At 56.1% G+C, this 14567-nt stretch overlaps 1 protein-coding gene across 2 annotated transcripts; it reads left to right on the forward strand.

The window, feature by feature from the left end:
* Window positions 1-92: 92 nt before the first annotated feature.
* TTC31 (tetratricopeptide repeat domain 31) lies at window positions 93-12155 on the forward strand. 2 transcript variants are annotated; one of them, XM_077301406.1, is made up of 17 exons: window positions 93-257; window positions 336-402; window positions 4006-4301; window positions 4707-4790; window positions 4876-4944; window positions 5175-5366; window positions 5816-5959; window positions 6217-6271; window positions 6437-6527; window positions 7689-7830; window positions 8764-8868; window positions 9237-9315; window positions 9510-9612; window positions 10053-10127; window positions 10618-10720; window positions 11190-11296; window positions 11378-12155. In XM_077301406.1, the coding sequence occupies exons 1-17, from the start codon at window positions 129-131 to the stop codon at window positions 11505-11507; spliced, it is 1971 nt and encodes a 656-aa protein (XP_077157521.1). In that variant the 5' UTR covers window positions 93-128; the 3' UTR covers window positions 11508-12155. The 2 variants fall into 2 exon arrangements, with proteins under 2 accessions (XP_077157521.1, XP_077157522.1); XM_077301407.1 differs by having other exon boundaries at window positions 9240-9315.
* Window positions 12156-14567: the final 2412 nt, after the last annotated feature.

Below are 14567 nucleotides of genomic sequence, written 5' to 3' on the forward strand. Positions count from 1 at the left end.
CACTGATTCGGGGACGGAGGCTGGGAGGGCGGGGGACAGCGCACCACCCACCCCCACGAGCTGCCCTTCCTGGAGATCTGCAGGCTGGAGAAAGTGGGCGGGCCTGCCCTCAACCAAGATGGCGGAACATGGGCGTCCTCGCAACGGAGCGGATTTCCGGCAGGCGAGCAGGAAAAGCGTCCCTTGGCGGAAGTGGGCGGCGGCGGCAGGCCATGCCTCTGGCGCCGAGGGGGGAGGCCGCGCTGCCCTCCATGCAGGTAAGGGGCGGGCCAAAGGGGGCGGCGAGGGGCGCCGGGGAAGCCGCCTGACCCTTGACCTTCTCCCCCCTCGCGCAGGGCTTGCAGCTCGACATGCAGCAGCTGGAGGAGGAAGGCGGCGGACAGGACCGAGACGGAGGCCCCGGTGAGCGGCGGCGCGGAGGGAGGGCTCGGGGGGGGGGCGGGAACCTGCCTGTGATTGGCCGGCTCACCCAGCAGAGGCGGCCCCGCCCCCACCCCCGGCAGAGAACCCTAGAGTGGGAAGGGTCCATGCAGGCCATCTAGTCCACCCCCTGCTCAGTGCAGGATCAGCCTCCAGCATCCAGGAGAAGGATCTGTCCAGCCGCTGCTTGAAGACGGCCAGTGAGGGGGAGCCCCCCACCTCCTGAGGCAGCCCCTTCCACTGCTGAACTAGACCCAAAGAATCCTAGAGTCGGAAGGGGCCATGCAGGCCATCTAGTCCACCCCCTGCTCAGTGCAGGATCAGCCTCCAGCATCCAGGAAAAGGATCTGTCCAGCCGCTGCTTGAAGACGGCCAGTGAGGGGGAGCTCCCCACCTCCTTAGGCAGCCCATCCCACTGCTGAACTAGACTCAGAGAATCCTAGAGTGGGAAGGGGCCATGCAGGTCATCTAGTCCCACCCCCCGCTCAGTGCAGGGTCAGCCTCCAGCATCCAGGAGAAGGATGTGTCCAGCCGCTGCTTGAAGACCACCAGTGAGGGGGAGCTCCCCACCTCCTTAAGCAGCCCATTCCCCTGCTGAACTAGACTCCTAGAATCCTAGAGTGGAAAGGGGCCATGCAGGCCATCTAGTCCCACCCCCTGCTCAGTGCAGGATCAGCCTCCAGCATCCAGGAGAAGGATCTGTCCAGCCACTGCTTGAAGACCACCAGTGAGGGGGAACTCCCCACCTCCTTAGGCAGCCCATTCCACTGCTGAACTAGACTCCTAGAATCCTAGAGTGGGAAGGGGCCATGCAGGCCATCTAGTCCCACCCCCTGCTCAGTGCAGGGTCAGCCTCCAGCGTCCAGGAGAAGGATGTGTCCAGCCTCTGCTTGAAGACGGCCAGTGAGGGGGAGCTCCCCACCTCCTTAAGCAGCCCTTTCCACTGCTGACCTTGACCCATAGAATCCTAGAGTGGGAAGGGGCCACACAGGCCATCTAGTCCCACCCCCTCCTTAAGGCAGGATCAGCCTCAAACACCCAGAAGAAGGATCTGTCCAGCTGCTGCTTGAAGACTCCCTTTGAGGGGAAAGTGTTTTAGTTTCTGAAGGCCCTGATCTCTCCTGGCCTTGCTTGGGCCAAAACCTAAAAGTCCTTGGCCCTGGCTGAGGCCAACTTCTCCTCCTTTGGGCAGATGTTGGTGGGGGTCGTGTAAGGGAAAAAGCAGTCCAAATAGATATTGATTAGCAGCGGGAGAAGGTTAGCACCTGTGGTACCCGACTATTTAGAGCTATTTAGGGCACTCCGCTCTGCGGGTATGAATTTACTGGTTGTCCCGGGCCCACGGGATGTTCGCCTGGCCTCGACCCGGGCCAGGGCCTTTTCAGTCCTGGCCCCAACCTGGTGGAACGAGCTCCCAGAAGAGCTAAGGGCCCTGCAGGATCTACCAGCTTTCCGCAGGGCCTGTAAGACGGAGCTCTTCCGCCAGGCATATGGCTGAGGCCAGGGCAGCTCTCCCACTAATCCATCAGAGGATCCCCTGCAATATTGAGATCTCTAACACCAAGATCATGGTTAGATGTATTGTATTGGTGCCACCCTTTTCTGAACATTATTCTCTCCACCAGGCTGAACTAAGATCAGAATTGTGACCACCGCCGCTATATGTTATGTGATATGTTATATGTAACTTTTAATTGGGGGTTTTATGGGGATTTTATTGTGTTTTAACTATTTATGTTGTAAACCGCCCTGAGACCTATTGGGAGAAGGGCGGTCTAAAAATTAAATAATAATAATAATAATAATAATAATAATAATAATAATAATAATAATAATAATAAAATAGGTGCTGAGCCTTTCTGCTTTCTCTGCATCCTCCATTAGAGTTTGTCCATCCGCACCCAACAGTGGGCCTATTGCCTCCTTTACTTAACGTTTGCTCCTGTCATAACTGAAAAATCTTTTCTTGTTACTGTGGGCTTCCCTGGCCAATCTTAGCTCACTCTTAGCTTTGGCCTTTCTGATGAGTGATCTACAGATTGATCTACAATGATTGATCTACCCTTTTATTTAATACCGTGGAGCGGTTTAAAGATATCTTGGTAGTATCTTTATTGATACTGCTTTGTTTGTGAACCACCATGAGCCAGTTTCTGGGAGCAGCAGTATAGAAATGCAATGATAGACAGACAGCGAAAGAAAGAAACCAAGAAACCAGGTTGGTCTGATGGGGCCTGTTGGAGACAAATCTGTGCTGATTTCCCAGGATTGACAAATTAATTTCTGCTCCATTATTTTCCCTGCAACTGAGGTTAGACTCACTGGCCTGTAATTTCCCTGGTTATCTTTGCTCCCTTTTCTTAAGTTTGGGGTAATTTTAGTTCTCCTCCAGTCTTCTGGCACCTCTCCAGTCCTCCAAGAGGTCCTGAAGATGATGGACAGAGTTCTGCAAGCTCCCCAGAAAGTTCTTTGAGCAGTCTCTGGTGCACACCGTCCAACCCAGGGGATTTGAACTCATGCAGTGCAGTCAGGTGCCTATCTACAAAGTCTCTATCCGTGTCAGTGCATCCCCCAGACACTATACTTTGTCTACTACCATCCCTAGAGGTGTCCATATTCTTCTAAGGGGAAACAGATGCAAAATAGATACGGGGCCTTTTTGATTTTTCTCTGTCCTCTCTAAGAGTCTCTCCATCTTCAACAAATAGTGGGCCTATTGCCTTGTTTACCTTACATTTGCTCCTCACGTGTCTGAAGAAGCTTTTCTTGTAATGGTGGGTTTCTCTCATGCCCAGCTTTGGCCCCTCTGATGGCTGACCTACAGTGCCTGGTAACCTGCAGATACTCTTCTTTAGAGGTCTGTCCTTCCCTCCATTTCTTGAACATTTCCCTTTTCTTCCTGAGCTGCTGCTGAAATTCTTTGTTCATCCAAATAGGCTTCTTGGATCCCGTACCATGTTTCTATCTTGCTAGAATAGTCATGGGTTGAACATACAATAGCTCTTGTTTAAGGAGACCCCACCTGTAACTTGCTCCTTTCTCTTCCAGCATTCTGGTCTATGGGATCTTTCATCATGTCTCTGAATTTATTGAAGTCTGCCCTAGAAAAGTCTAACAAATGCATCTGACTCCATACTTCCTTGGCCCTCCATCTCAAAAGGAATTCTAGGAAGACATGGTCACTCCACCCCAGGTCCCCCCCCCTCCTGCTCCCCATTCACAGCAACTCTTGCCTGTCGGTCCATGTTAAGCTGTCAGAATTAATCTGGGGCCATCGCAATGTTTGGAAAGACACGCCTGTTGTTCTCTGCTGCCTGGGCTTGTGTTGCTGTCGCTCGCGGGGGCAGGGGCCCAGGGACCAGTAGTTCCAGTGCTCCTCACTTGGCCAGTTCTGGGGATGCCTCCAGCTTCTGAGAGGCTTCTTGAGCTGCCTTGTGGAGAAATGCTACTGCCCACCAGGTGCTTGGCTGGGATCCCGGCTGCCCCTCTCACGCCTCTGCCCTTGGGTCAAGGAGCAGCATGGGGATGAGCAGAGAACACCATGTGCCCCATGCCCCTTTCACGCTGGTGCTTGTTTTTCTCCAGGTGGAGAGCAAACAATCTGCCAGTCCCTGTGCCTCTCATGTGGCTGCTTCTCATTTGTGGATGGTGAAGGCTGTTTATACTGTGACGAAGAGGAGGATAGCCTCAGCTATGAGGACTGGGAGGCCTACAGCGAGCCTGAGGAGGAGAAGGCCCCAAGTGCGAGTCCAGCTACATTCTGCGGCTTCAAGAAATCCTTTCTTTGCAACTTACCTGTGCCTGCGACTCCAGCCAGAAATAGGCAGGACTGCTCCCTCCTGAGCTTTGTTCTGCCCCAAAAGCAGCAGCTGTCGGCTGAGGTGAGCCGAGGAGGGACGGGCTTCCAGCCCAGCACAAGCATTGTGCTCTCGGTGCCTTCTGAGGCAGCTTTTTCCTCCCTCTGCTCCATGGTGCCGCTTGGCATTCTCTGTCATTTCTGGGTTCCCTTTGCTGATGGGAGTTACCAGCCAGCTTCAGTGTCCTGTGTGTGGCCAGCTGAGCTGCCTTCACCAACTGTTTCCTTAATGCCTGAAGCTCTCTCTGGCCCAGCAGACCAGACTACCAGAAACTCTGGACCCTGGACCCTGTCTCTTCCCTCTAGCTCAAGCTGCTGGGACAGGCAGGGCGCCTGGAAAACGGGCACATCTGCTCCTTCTGGTGTGTGCCCCTACAGGCAGTGCGTCTGCTTGGTGTGAAGGGGGCCTCACTGCTCCACAATCCCGTAGGAAGCCGAGAGGAATGCAGAAGAGCTTGTGGCGGAGGAAGAACGAGCAAAAAAGAAGGCCGAGAAGAAGAGGCTGAAGAAGAAGGTAGACGCTTGGGTCTGCATTTGCGGGAGGACGCCTTGTTGGGGAGGCTGCCCATAACTAAGCAGCAGTTTCATCTTTTCTGCAGCGGCAAAAGGATAGGAAGAGACAAGAGAAGCGCAACCAGGAGTTAGAAGCACAGAGCCATGCTCGCCCAGTGAGTGACTATATCGGAGGTGGGGAGTGAATGCGCATGCACGTACAGGCAGGAAGAGACTCCAGGCTCATGAGTGGGCTGCTGTGCTCGAGGACACCAGAACCTTCCTTTGCAGTGTGGTGGGCCTGGCCCTGGTTGTCCTGCCCTCTCTTTGGGGATGGGAAAGCAGCACGGGAGGGCCTGCTGGGGAACAGTTTCCTGCTAGCCCTCTTGCTCTGCATTCCTTGCAGTGTGCGCAGCAGATGGCACAGTGTGGCCCATCTTTGCCAGTGGGATGGGCCTCAAACGGGAAAGAGGGAGCCGCCTCAGCTGATGCGCCAAGTGTGCTGAGGCCCGGGCCTCCTGAAACAGAAGGCGGTGCCTCCCAAGGCCACAGTGAGAGCCTGACCCCCCCAGGCTCCAGCATGGAGGAGGAGCTAGAGGTGAGTTCTAGTCACGTGAAACTTCACCAGTGGCAACGAGGGAGCCAGCAGCCAAATATTTATGGGGAAGCAGGATTTGAGTTCCTTTGTTCTCAGGGCAGATACTTTGTTGCCGGTGAGGCACAAGATTATTCTTCCTGCAACCCAGAGTCTCTGCAAGTGGCAGGTGGGGTGGGGTGGGAGCGGGGCTCATGCAGATAAATGGACAGGAATCCTTATTAGTTAAGTTCACTTTGACGGTTTCCCGTAAGAGGTAGTTTTCCCAGCTGAACAGCTGTTTTTTCATCGTGGCCATGGCTGGTTTCTGCCCAGTTTGCCAGCTCTTGGGTTGTGAGCTACAACTGGCCAGTTTCTGGCCTTTGGCGCTGTCTGGGCAGATGTTGAGGGTCCGAAGCACGCTCAGTGTGGGAATGATGTTTCTTCCCCCCCGCCCCCCCCCTCCCGGACAGGAAGAGCTGGATTTTTCCAGCACGTTTGTCTCGAAAGCTCGCCGCAAAGTGAGCAGCAAGTCCCTTCTACACAGAGAGAGAGCCCAGGGAGGAAAGGCTGGGAGAGGGAGCAATGCCCAGCCAGGGAGGATGGAGCCGCAGGAGGTGAGTGAGGCTGGCCCCTGGACTCAAGCTGCTTCTCCTCCCCCTCTGTCTTTCCCTAGCAACCCAGCAGGCCCACCCCCTGCTGCCTCCACCTGGTGACTGGCGATGGCCCTCCTGCTTCCTGCAAGCAGGCATTCTCTCTCTGGGGAATGAGAGGCTGCCTGTGGCGAGCCCTTGAAGTCGCCTTGCACCCTTCAGGCTGGATTTGTCTTGGGAGTCCGGCCAGCCTATTTCTCATACATCCCTTTCTGTCTCAGGCTCTGAAACCTGGGCTCCGGAAGACTCCTCTAGAGCAAAGCATGGTCCTGGCAGGTGAGTGGGGTGGGGAGCAGGGGGGTGGCATACTAGCCTGCCTTCACCCAAGCTGAGCCCTGCCCTGCCCTGGGGCCCATGCCACAGGGGGAGGGGGCCTTCCTTGAGGATCTGAGTGAATGATGTTTTTTGCATGATCCTCTCCCACCCCCCCACCCCCTGCAGACTGCGGCAATGAGACTGCCAAGCGCGGATGCTACAGGGAGGCCGTGCTCCTCTTCACTGAGGCCGTCAAGCTGAACCCCCAGGAATACAGGTCTGGTGGGCTTGGGCATGGGCCCCCCTGAAAGTGAGTCTGCAGCATCTGCAGCATCTGGCAACCCCAGTGGCAGCCACCCCTTGCTTCTTCCTTCAGACTGCTCTGCCCCACTCTGTGCATTCCCAGAGAATAAGGATGGCATTTCCTGTTGACAGCAGAGGATAGGACCCGCAGTCATGGATTTAAACCACACTGATAATGATATTGGCTAGATATCAGAGGGGGGGAATTTACAATCAGCCATGGGATGGGCTGCCTAAGGAGGTGGGGAGCTCCCCCTCACTGCCTGTCTTCAAGCAGCCACTGGACAGATCCTTCTCCTGGATGCAGGAGGCTGATCCTGCACTGAGCAGGTGGTGGGACTAGATGGCCTGCATGGCCCCTTCCCACTCTAGGATTCTCTGAGTCTAGATCAGCAAGGGAATGGGCTGCCTAAGGAGGTGGGGAGCTCCCCCTCATTGACCATCTTCAAGCAGTGGCTGGACAGATCCTTCTGGATGCTTGAGGCTGATCCTGCACTGAGCAGGGGGTGGGACTAGATGGCCTGGATTCTTTTCCATCTTCATCACTCCTGCTTTTGACTGTTTTTAACAGACTTCTTACTGAATTCCCAATGACCATTCTGCTTACAGAAGTTTGGAAGAAAGAACCAAAGAGGAAGTTTCTTCCAAATTTAGATTTATCACATAACGAAGGACTGCCATAAAAAGAAGCTTCAAAGGGAGATTAAAACGTGTTTGCTGAACCGGAGTTCATTCACAAATTCAGAACATTGGCTCCCCCCGGGTAAAGAGCCATGTAGGATTCTTGCCTCCCTGCAGACACTAATTTCCTGCCCCTCTACTGTAGTCGAGGTGATGCTATTTTGCATGGCACCTCTGTCTTTGGATGCCTTTTTCTACCACACCCAGTTGCATGAAATTCACACGAGCTTACTGAAACTTTTCCATTCATCATTTCTGATGGGGAGGGCTTCACTGAGCTTAGAAGACATCTCCCATAGCAATATGTGTATCAAAACAGAGCTATCAACTCCTTGTTTGTCTGGAGATTTTTCTGGACATCCATCCATCTGTTCAAAGCATCTCTCCTCCAGGGATGGGACATCGTCTGGGCTGGGAGAGGGGCAATGATGTGTCTCTCTGTCTCTTTCTGCAGGTTTTTTGGCAATCGCTCCTTCTGCTATGAGAAGCTTCAGTGTTATCCGGAGGCCTTACGGGATGCCCAGTTGGCCCTTCGTCTGCAGCCAGGCTGGCCCAAGGGGCTCTTCCGCCAGGGCAAGGCTCTCATGGGTCTTAAGGTACTGATGGGCCATGTGATGGGGGAGGCCCAGAGCAACCCCACGTGGAGGCCCCATAGGCTGCTGGCTGGCATCCCAGGATCCTTCTGTGGAAGGAGGGGACTAGCCCTCCCTGTCCAGAGCCCTCTGGCAATGTGTTGCTTCCTCCCCCTGCCCCCTGATGTGAGAGCCACGGGCCTCTTTCCTCTGGAGGAGGCTAGCAGGGCATTGGCAGTGATGCCACAGAATGCTGCTACTTCCAAGGACAAGTAAGGAAGAGATCATGGCCCATTCTGCTACTGTCCCAGATGGCATATTTGGACATTAAGATCATACATTCAGCATCCAGTGACAGTTTATGACTCAATGGAAACCACTGCCTGCTGGCCCTAGTTACCTGGTGGGAAGTTATGCCTGCCTGGACACCCAACCTGGAGGGTTCCTTTTCTGCAGGGCGCTGAGGCTGCTCTCAGGGGTACGTCCTGAATCTTAACCGTGGTCTGTCCGGCTCAGTGTACCTTCCTGGGAGTGGCTCCCCAGGTGTCCGACTGAGAACACTTTACTTCACCACCTCCTTCCCCTTCCTCCCCTTCCTTCCGGCATCCGAGATGCTGGGGTTGGATCTGGGGCCTTCTGCCACTGAGCCGGATGCTGTAGATGGTCTTGAAAATCTTTGTAGGACAGGTTTTGACTGAGTAAAACCTTGCCTTGAAAAGCATTTTGCTTGTTGCCAGACTGTCAGACCAGGATCTGGGAACCCCACTGAAGCCACAGAATCTTTTTGTGGTGTCTGGGGTCAAGTAACACAAACAGCCTCACCTACCTTGCAGGGCTGTTAGGAGGAGAGGGGGCAGGACCCCTTGCCTGGCAGTCCTCCTGGCCCGGTGTCTCTGGGATGGGAGGAGGGTGGTGCCAGGTGTCCCTGCAACCAGTTTTTCCCTCCCCACCCCCCAGCAATATGCGGATGCTGCCAGGACCTTTGAGGAGCTGCTGCGCATGGGTGGATTCCAGGACGATGCGACGGCTCAGCTGCATCGCTGCCAACTCCACCTTCTGCTGGTGAGCAGGCAGTCGTGGATCCCTTGTGGGGCATTGTGAGGTGGCCTGGTAGCTGCCCTACTCAGAAACCACTCAGAAGAGGGGGACAGGAACCCCTCTCCCGCGGGCTGCCTGTAGAGAGTGGTCCGGGGACACCAGTGAGGCTCCTGGCCCCAGCAGCTTGAGCTCTGTGAAGCCTTTGGCCTTGGCTGGCAGAGGGCCTCCCTCCCTCCCTCCCTCCTTGCCTGCCTGCCTGCCTGCCTGTGTCCCAGGCTTTGCCCAGGGATGGAGGAGGGTGTTGAGCAAGGGGGAGGGCCTGCTTTGCCTCCATCTCCAGACGGGTTCAGGTTCTCCTTTGGCCGCTTGGTGATGTTCCTGTCTTCTGCCAGCAGAACAGCGTCACTCCGCGAGCTGCCCCTCTGCCTGCATGGAATGGCACGGCGCAGGAAACCCGGCAGCCTTGGCCAGGTCAGCTCCAGGGTGCATGGGGGAGGGGGTATGGTGACTAGGCTCTGGACAGCCTGGTGGAATGGTGAGTCGGGCGGAAGTTGTGGTGCTAGCCTGCAGCAGGATGGAATGGCTGGGAAGCAGGATGCACCTGTGGCATGTAACCCACTGCTCTCTTCTCCCCACCCCCACTTCTGATCCCGCGGAAATGCCAGGAGGCAGAGCTGAGGCAAGCTGCAGCCTGCCGGGGGGGACGGTCACCATCACCCCCTTGAAAACTCCCCTCCCCGTGCTGCCGTCTGCACAGGCCCCAGCCAGGTAAGGGGAGCAACTGTGTAGGCCTGGGGCTGTCTGGGTTGTGGGGGGCAGTGAAGGCCCAGGGGACTGGTGGGAAGCAGCCATGCTTTAGGCGGGGTGGAGCCCGGATACTCAACTTCACAGTCAGGGGCTGCCTACAAAGACAGGCATGGGGGGAGCCCTTGGCCACGGCAACGGGATGCACCAGAGAGGCTCTCTCTCCCCTTGCTTACCGCGGCCCATCTCTGCCTCTCTGGTCCAGGAGGAGGAGGAGGAGGAGTGGCGGCACAGGGCAGGCATTTTCTCCATGTCACAGTGTTTGCAGCAGACAGAAGGAGACCCCGAAGTTCCGGGTCCCATTGCTGGGCCAGGGATTAGTAGATGCCAAGAGGGTGTAGCCAGCAAGCCTGGAATTGCAGCCTGGTCCTACTGGTGGGTGAGATGGGTGCTCTCTTCTACAGGGAGTGGTTTGCCGTCTGGGTGGGGAACCTGACACCCAAGGTCACCCAGGACACCCTGCTGCACTACTTCCAGCCGTGAGTTCCCTTTGCCCTGCCCTGCCTCACTGAGCCTGTCCTTTGGTTCATGGCCTTGGGTGGCCCCATGGTGGGTGCTAAAGAAAAGAGGGGGAAAGAAGTGACTAGTCTGGGGAGGGGCAGCGATCCCTCAGTGGGTGAGCCTGTGCTTGGCATGCGGGAAGTCCCCGGTTCAGTCCCCGGAGGTGTCTCTGTTTAGGAAAGGGCCAGGAGGTTTGGGGAAGTGAGAGACCCTTTTGTGCCTGAGGCCTGGAGAGCAAGTGCCTGTCTAGGGAGACGGCATCGTCTTTGGCCACCCCTGGTCTGAAGGCGAGCAAGAGGCACACAGCAGAGCCCCCAGGGCCTCCTGCCCACCGTGGTTCTGCCCTCCAGCCAGACCGAGCCAAAGCCTGCCTGGGAGGGATGGCCAGCCCCTCGCCAACACTGGGGCGGCTCTGGAGGGGGGGAGGTGGACCGGGGCTCCGTGATGCTGACCCACGTCTGGGCACAGGTATGGACCTATCGATTCTGTCCGCTGCCTACCCCAGAGGTTCTGCGCCTTCGTCAACTACACGCACCGAGAAGCGGCAGAGGCAGCTTACGCAGATTTGCAGGTGATTTGGATTCTCCTTCTGCCCCTGCTGGGGGGAGGGGCCAGGGCTGCCTGGCCAGGGGGGGGGCGGGGGGCCATTCGTGGCTCTGGAGAGATTCTGGGGCTCAGTGGGCATCAGGCTCCAGGGTGCTGACAGTTTACATCTGAGGCTGACAGCCGGAGGCCTTTGGAGGGCCCGCCATTTCCCGTGAGCACCACTCCAGGGGCTCCTTCTCATGAGGAGCTTTAGAAGTCGTGGAAGGAGGGTGGCCTGAAAGGGGGGTAGCACTGGACACAGTTGCCTGATATTCACAACAACCCTGCAAGGTGTTTCCCCCAGAGTGTTTCCCCCTGGCTCTCAGGCCAGGTGAGCAGTGTGGGCAGGTGGGTCAATGATCAACTGGCTAGCTTTCTTGTGGAGGTGGGGGCAGGGTGGTGTTCTCCAGCCCCCTCCTGCCTCATCCACAGCCAATCTGGTGTTTCCTGCCCAGGGCGTGGAAGTGGATGGACGGCAGCTGCAGCTGCAGCTGAAGCACCCCGTGCATGCCACCCAGCCGGTCACCAAGGCCTCTGGCAGCACCCAGCAACCTGGCAAGAGGTAGGCTGGGCACAGAGGTGCATTTTGGGTGAGGAGGGCATCTGCATCTGCATCTGGCAACCCCGTGTCCCTCTCTTCCAGGGAGCATGCCCCCCTTGCTGTGGCCTCGGCCTTTTCCCGGCTCAAAGGCAGTCGTGCCAAAGGGACTGGTGGCTCTTGCGGATCCCTCCCCCAGAGAGGACGCCTGGCAAAGGAGCCGCAGCAGCTGTGAGCAGAGCTCCCTCCAGGGCTCCCTGAGGGCCCAGATGCTGGACGCTGAGCAGAGCTTCTGTGAAGACCTTAAAACTGCCTGTCCAACACTCCTGGTGCTGCAGGTGGCAGATGCGGGGGGAAGGGAGGGGAGTGTGTACCAAGGTCACGGCCTCCCCCCCCCCCCCCCCCGCATAGGTTTTTCAGCTGCTTCTCCCACATTTTTGGCTGGTGTGGAATTGGGTGCATTCAGCCACCGGTGAGGAGGAAAGGGGCCTCCTCTGCTTCTCCAAGTGGGCTGGGCTGGCTTGTGGGCCCCCCACCCACATGAAGCTGCATACCTCTGCACTCATTTGCTTCCCCTCCTCCCGCCCATGTGGGAGCAATCCACAGGCCAGTCAGCCATCCTCTTGGACGGCGGACAGCCTTAGAGCAGGGCTCCTGGCCCTCTTGGGATGCAGGGAGAGTGAGGCAGGTTGGATGTGTTGGGGGGGGGGGGTGTCAGGTGGAGTGCTCAGAGGCCAGGGTCTGATCCTGGCCCCCACAGCCAGACAGTCCTCAGAGGCAGGGTTGAGGTGAGAGCAGAGTCGCCTTTCCTTCTCCAACTATTCAGGGATTGCTGCCTCTCACGTTGGTTTTACACTGTTTGCAATAAATTTGTGGGAAACCAGCCCTGGCTCTAATTCACCCCCTCCCCTCCACACATACACACCGCACTCTGGGGTGCCTCTCAATTGCAGTGGTGCCTGGATCATCTTTCCACGGCCAGGCCTGAGCAAGGGCAGCAGGGAGCCTCCCTGCTCAAGGGCAGCCATCTCAGGCCAGGGAGGGGGAGGGGGAGGGGGAGAAGGCGAGGCTGCTTCCTCTGGGCCAGCTCCCAGTGCCCAGTTCTTAGTGCCCAGCCCTTGCCTGCCCATCTACCTGCCTCTGGGCTGGTCCTCACTGGCACATTTGGGAAGGCAGGCAGAGGACATCAGGCACCCTTTTGCTCGGCATAGATCCCCAAGGAATCACCCACTCATGTGTCCTGGCACCCCTGTGCTTCTAAAGCCCCCCCCCCAACCTCACTGCTGTAGGGCTGCAGTGTTCCCTTGATGTCCTGTTTGGAAGTGACTGCCTCCATCAAATCAGGGTCCTGGGTGTGGATCCACCCAGCATTATGTGTCCTTCCCCCCGCCAGCAGCCATGCTGTTGTGGCAGCTGCTAATTGTCCTCAGTATTCTAAAAATGTCAGCAGGTTCAACAGGATTGGGACCACTGGCTTTCAAGCGGACACCCTGAACTGTAGCCAAGAGACCAGTGGGAAGCCCACAGTCTGGCGCATGAGCTGTTGTACACTTCCTCTCCTCATACCTGTCCAGTGATTTGCACCAGCTGCTGGCTTTGCTCTTGAGGGCTGCCTTGCAGGGACGTGCTTCAGCAGGGAGCAGCTGCCAGCCCCGCCGTCTCCTTGGGCAGAGCTGTATCCATCCTTCCTGGAGGTGCCAAGATGCCAGCAGCGCTGCTCCATTCAAGGAAGGCTCCCAGCTGGCATCCGCTCCACCACCCTTGTTATTCTAACCTCCCGCTGCTCTCAGCCAGCCTGTGACTCAGGAGAGGGCTGCTTCCAGCTGGATTAGAGGAAAGGAGAAGCAGAGGAGGGTGTGGATGGCACTGCAGGACAGGCCTCCAGGGGACGTCTGTCAGCCTCGGCGGGGATCCGAAACTTTACCCATTAGGTCCCTCACCTCAGCACCAGTGCTGCCCTCTTGACCCAAAGTGTATTGTATATTCCCTGACCAAAGAAGGTGAAGAAGAAGAAAAAGAGTTGATTCTTATATGCCGCTTTTCTCTACCTGAAGGAGGCTCAAAGCGGCTTACAGTCGCCTTCCCATTCCTCTCCCCACAACAGACACCCTGTGGGGTGGGTGAGGCTGAGAGAGCCCAGATATCACTGCTCAGTCAGAACAGTTTTATCAGTGCCATGGCGAGCCCAAGGTCACCCAGCTGGCTGCATGTGGAGGAGTGGGGAATCGAACCTGGCATGCCAGATTATAAATCTGCACTCCTAACCACTACACCAAACTGGCTTTCTTTGTATTTAAAGGCCTCCTTGTATTCCAACACATAAACCTATCCCTTTGAGAACCCCATTTCATTTGCACTAGCATAGTTGCCCCAAAATTAATTTAAATACTTCTGAAGCTATTAATATCTAATATAATTTATTTATATTTATTATTGGGCATACTTTGTACTGAGGCTAAAGTCAGATGATGTAAATCAAATGCAGGTGCAGTATGGGACATCAGTAAGTAAACTAATTGGGTTTGAATTGCCTAAATTTTAAAACAAGCCGACAGCGAATTTCAAACAAAATAGTAGCATTTAAATTACTATTTATTGTTATGTGACACAGAAACTCCCTGGTTTGGGGCCTGTGTACACAACAATCTGTACTTCCAGCCACCCTCTGAGTTTATCACCAGCAGTCCTTGCAAAGGGGGCGGGGTCATCCCATATTGGGCCCTCCCCTTCAGTTACTGTTGGTCCTCCTGCCAGTCGCCTGTCTGGGCCATCCCCCTTACAGCCCAGGCTAGTCAGGTCTTGGAAGCCAAGCAAAGGCAAGCCCTGCTGGGAGGCCATGGAGGCAAGCCAGGGCAAAACTCCTCCTCTCGGACCTTGGGAACTCCATGCCCCCCCCCCCTTGGCTGCCAGCCCTCCTATCTGAGCCATAATGGTTGAGATCCACCCCATCTTTACACAGGAATAAGATTGAGGGCTGACCCTGGGATTACATTGATTCCTGGAACGAAAACACGTATTTGGTCAATTGAACCGATGCTCCCACCGGGGCTGGGTGCTTTACAGTACTTTGGGTTTCTGAACATTTCTCTAATTTTCCTGTTTGGGAATTGCAACATGCAGCAGTTCTTGGTGCATCTGGAGAGCTGAGGGCAATGATCTGGGACACAGTGCCTGCCACTTCGAGGCTGTTTCCTGTGGCCTCTCAGAAACCTTCCTGGCTTCTGAACTGGCCTGTCTCCCCTGGGAGGGAAAGGTATCCAGGCCTTCCCTGGGCTCTGCTGAGCCAGGAGGCACG

This window comes from Paroedura picta, chromosome 10 (genome assembly GCF_049243985.1).
Source record: "Paroedura picta isolate Pp20150507F chromosome 10, Ppicta_v3.0, whole genome shotgun sequence".
Classification (NCBI taxonomy): domain Eukaryota; kingdom Metazoa; phylum Chordata; class Lepidosauria; order Squamata; family Gekkonidae; genus Paroedura; species Paroedura picta.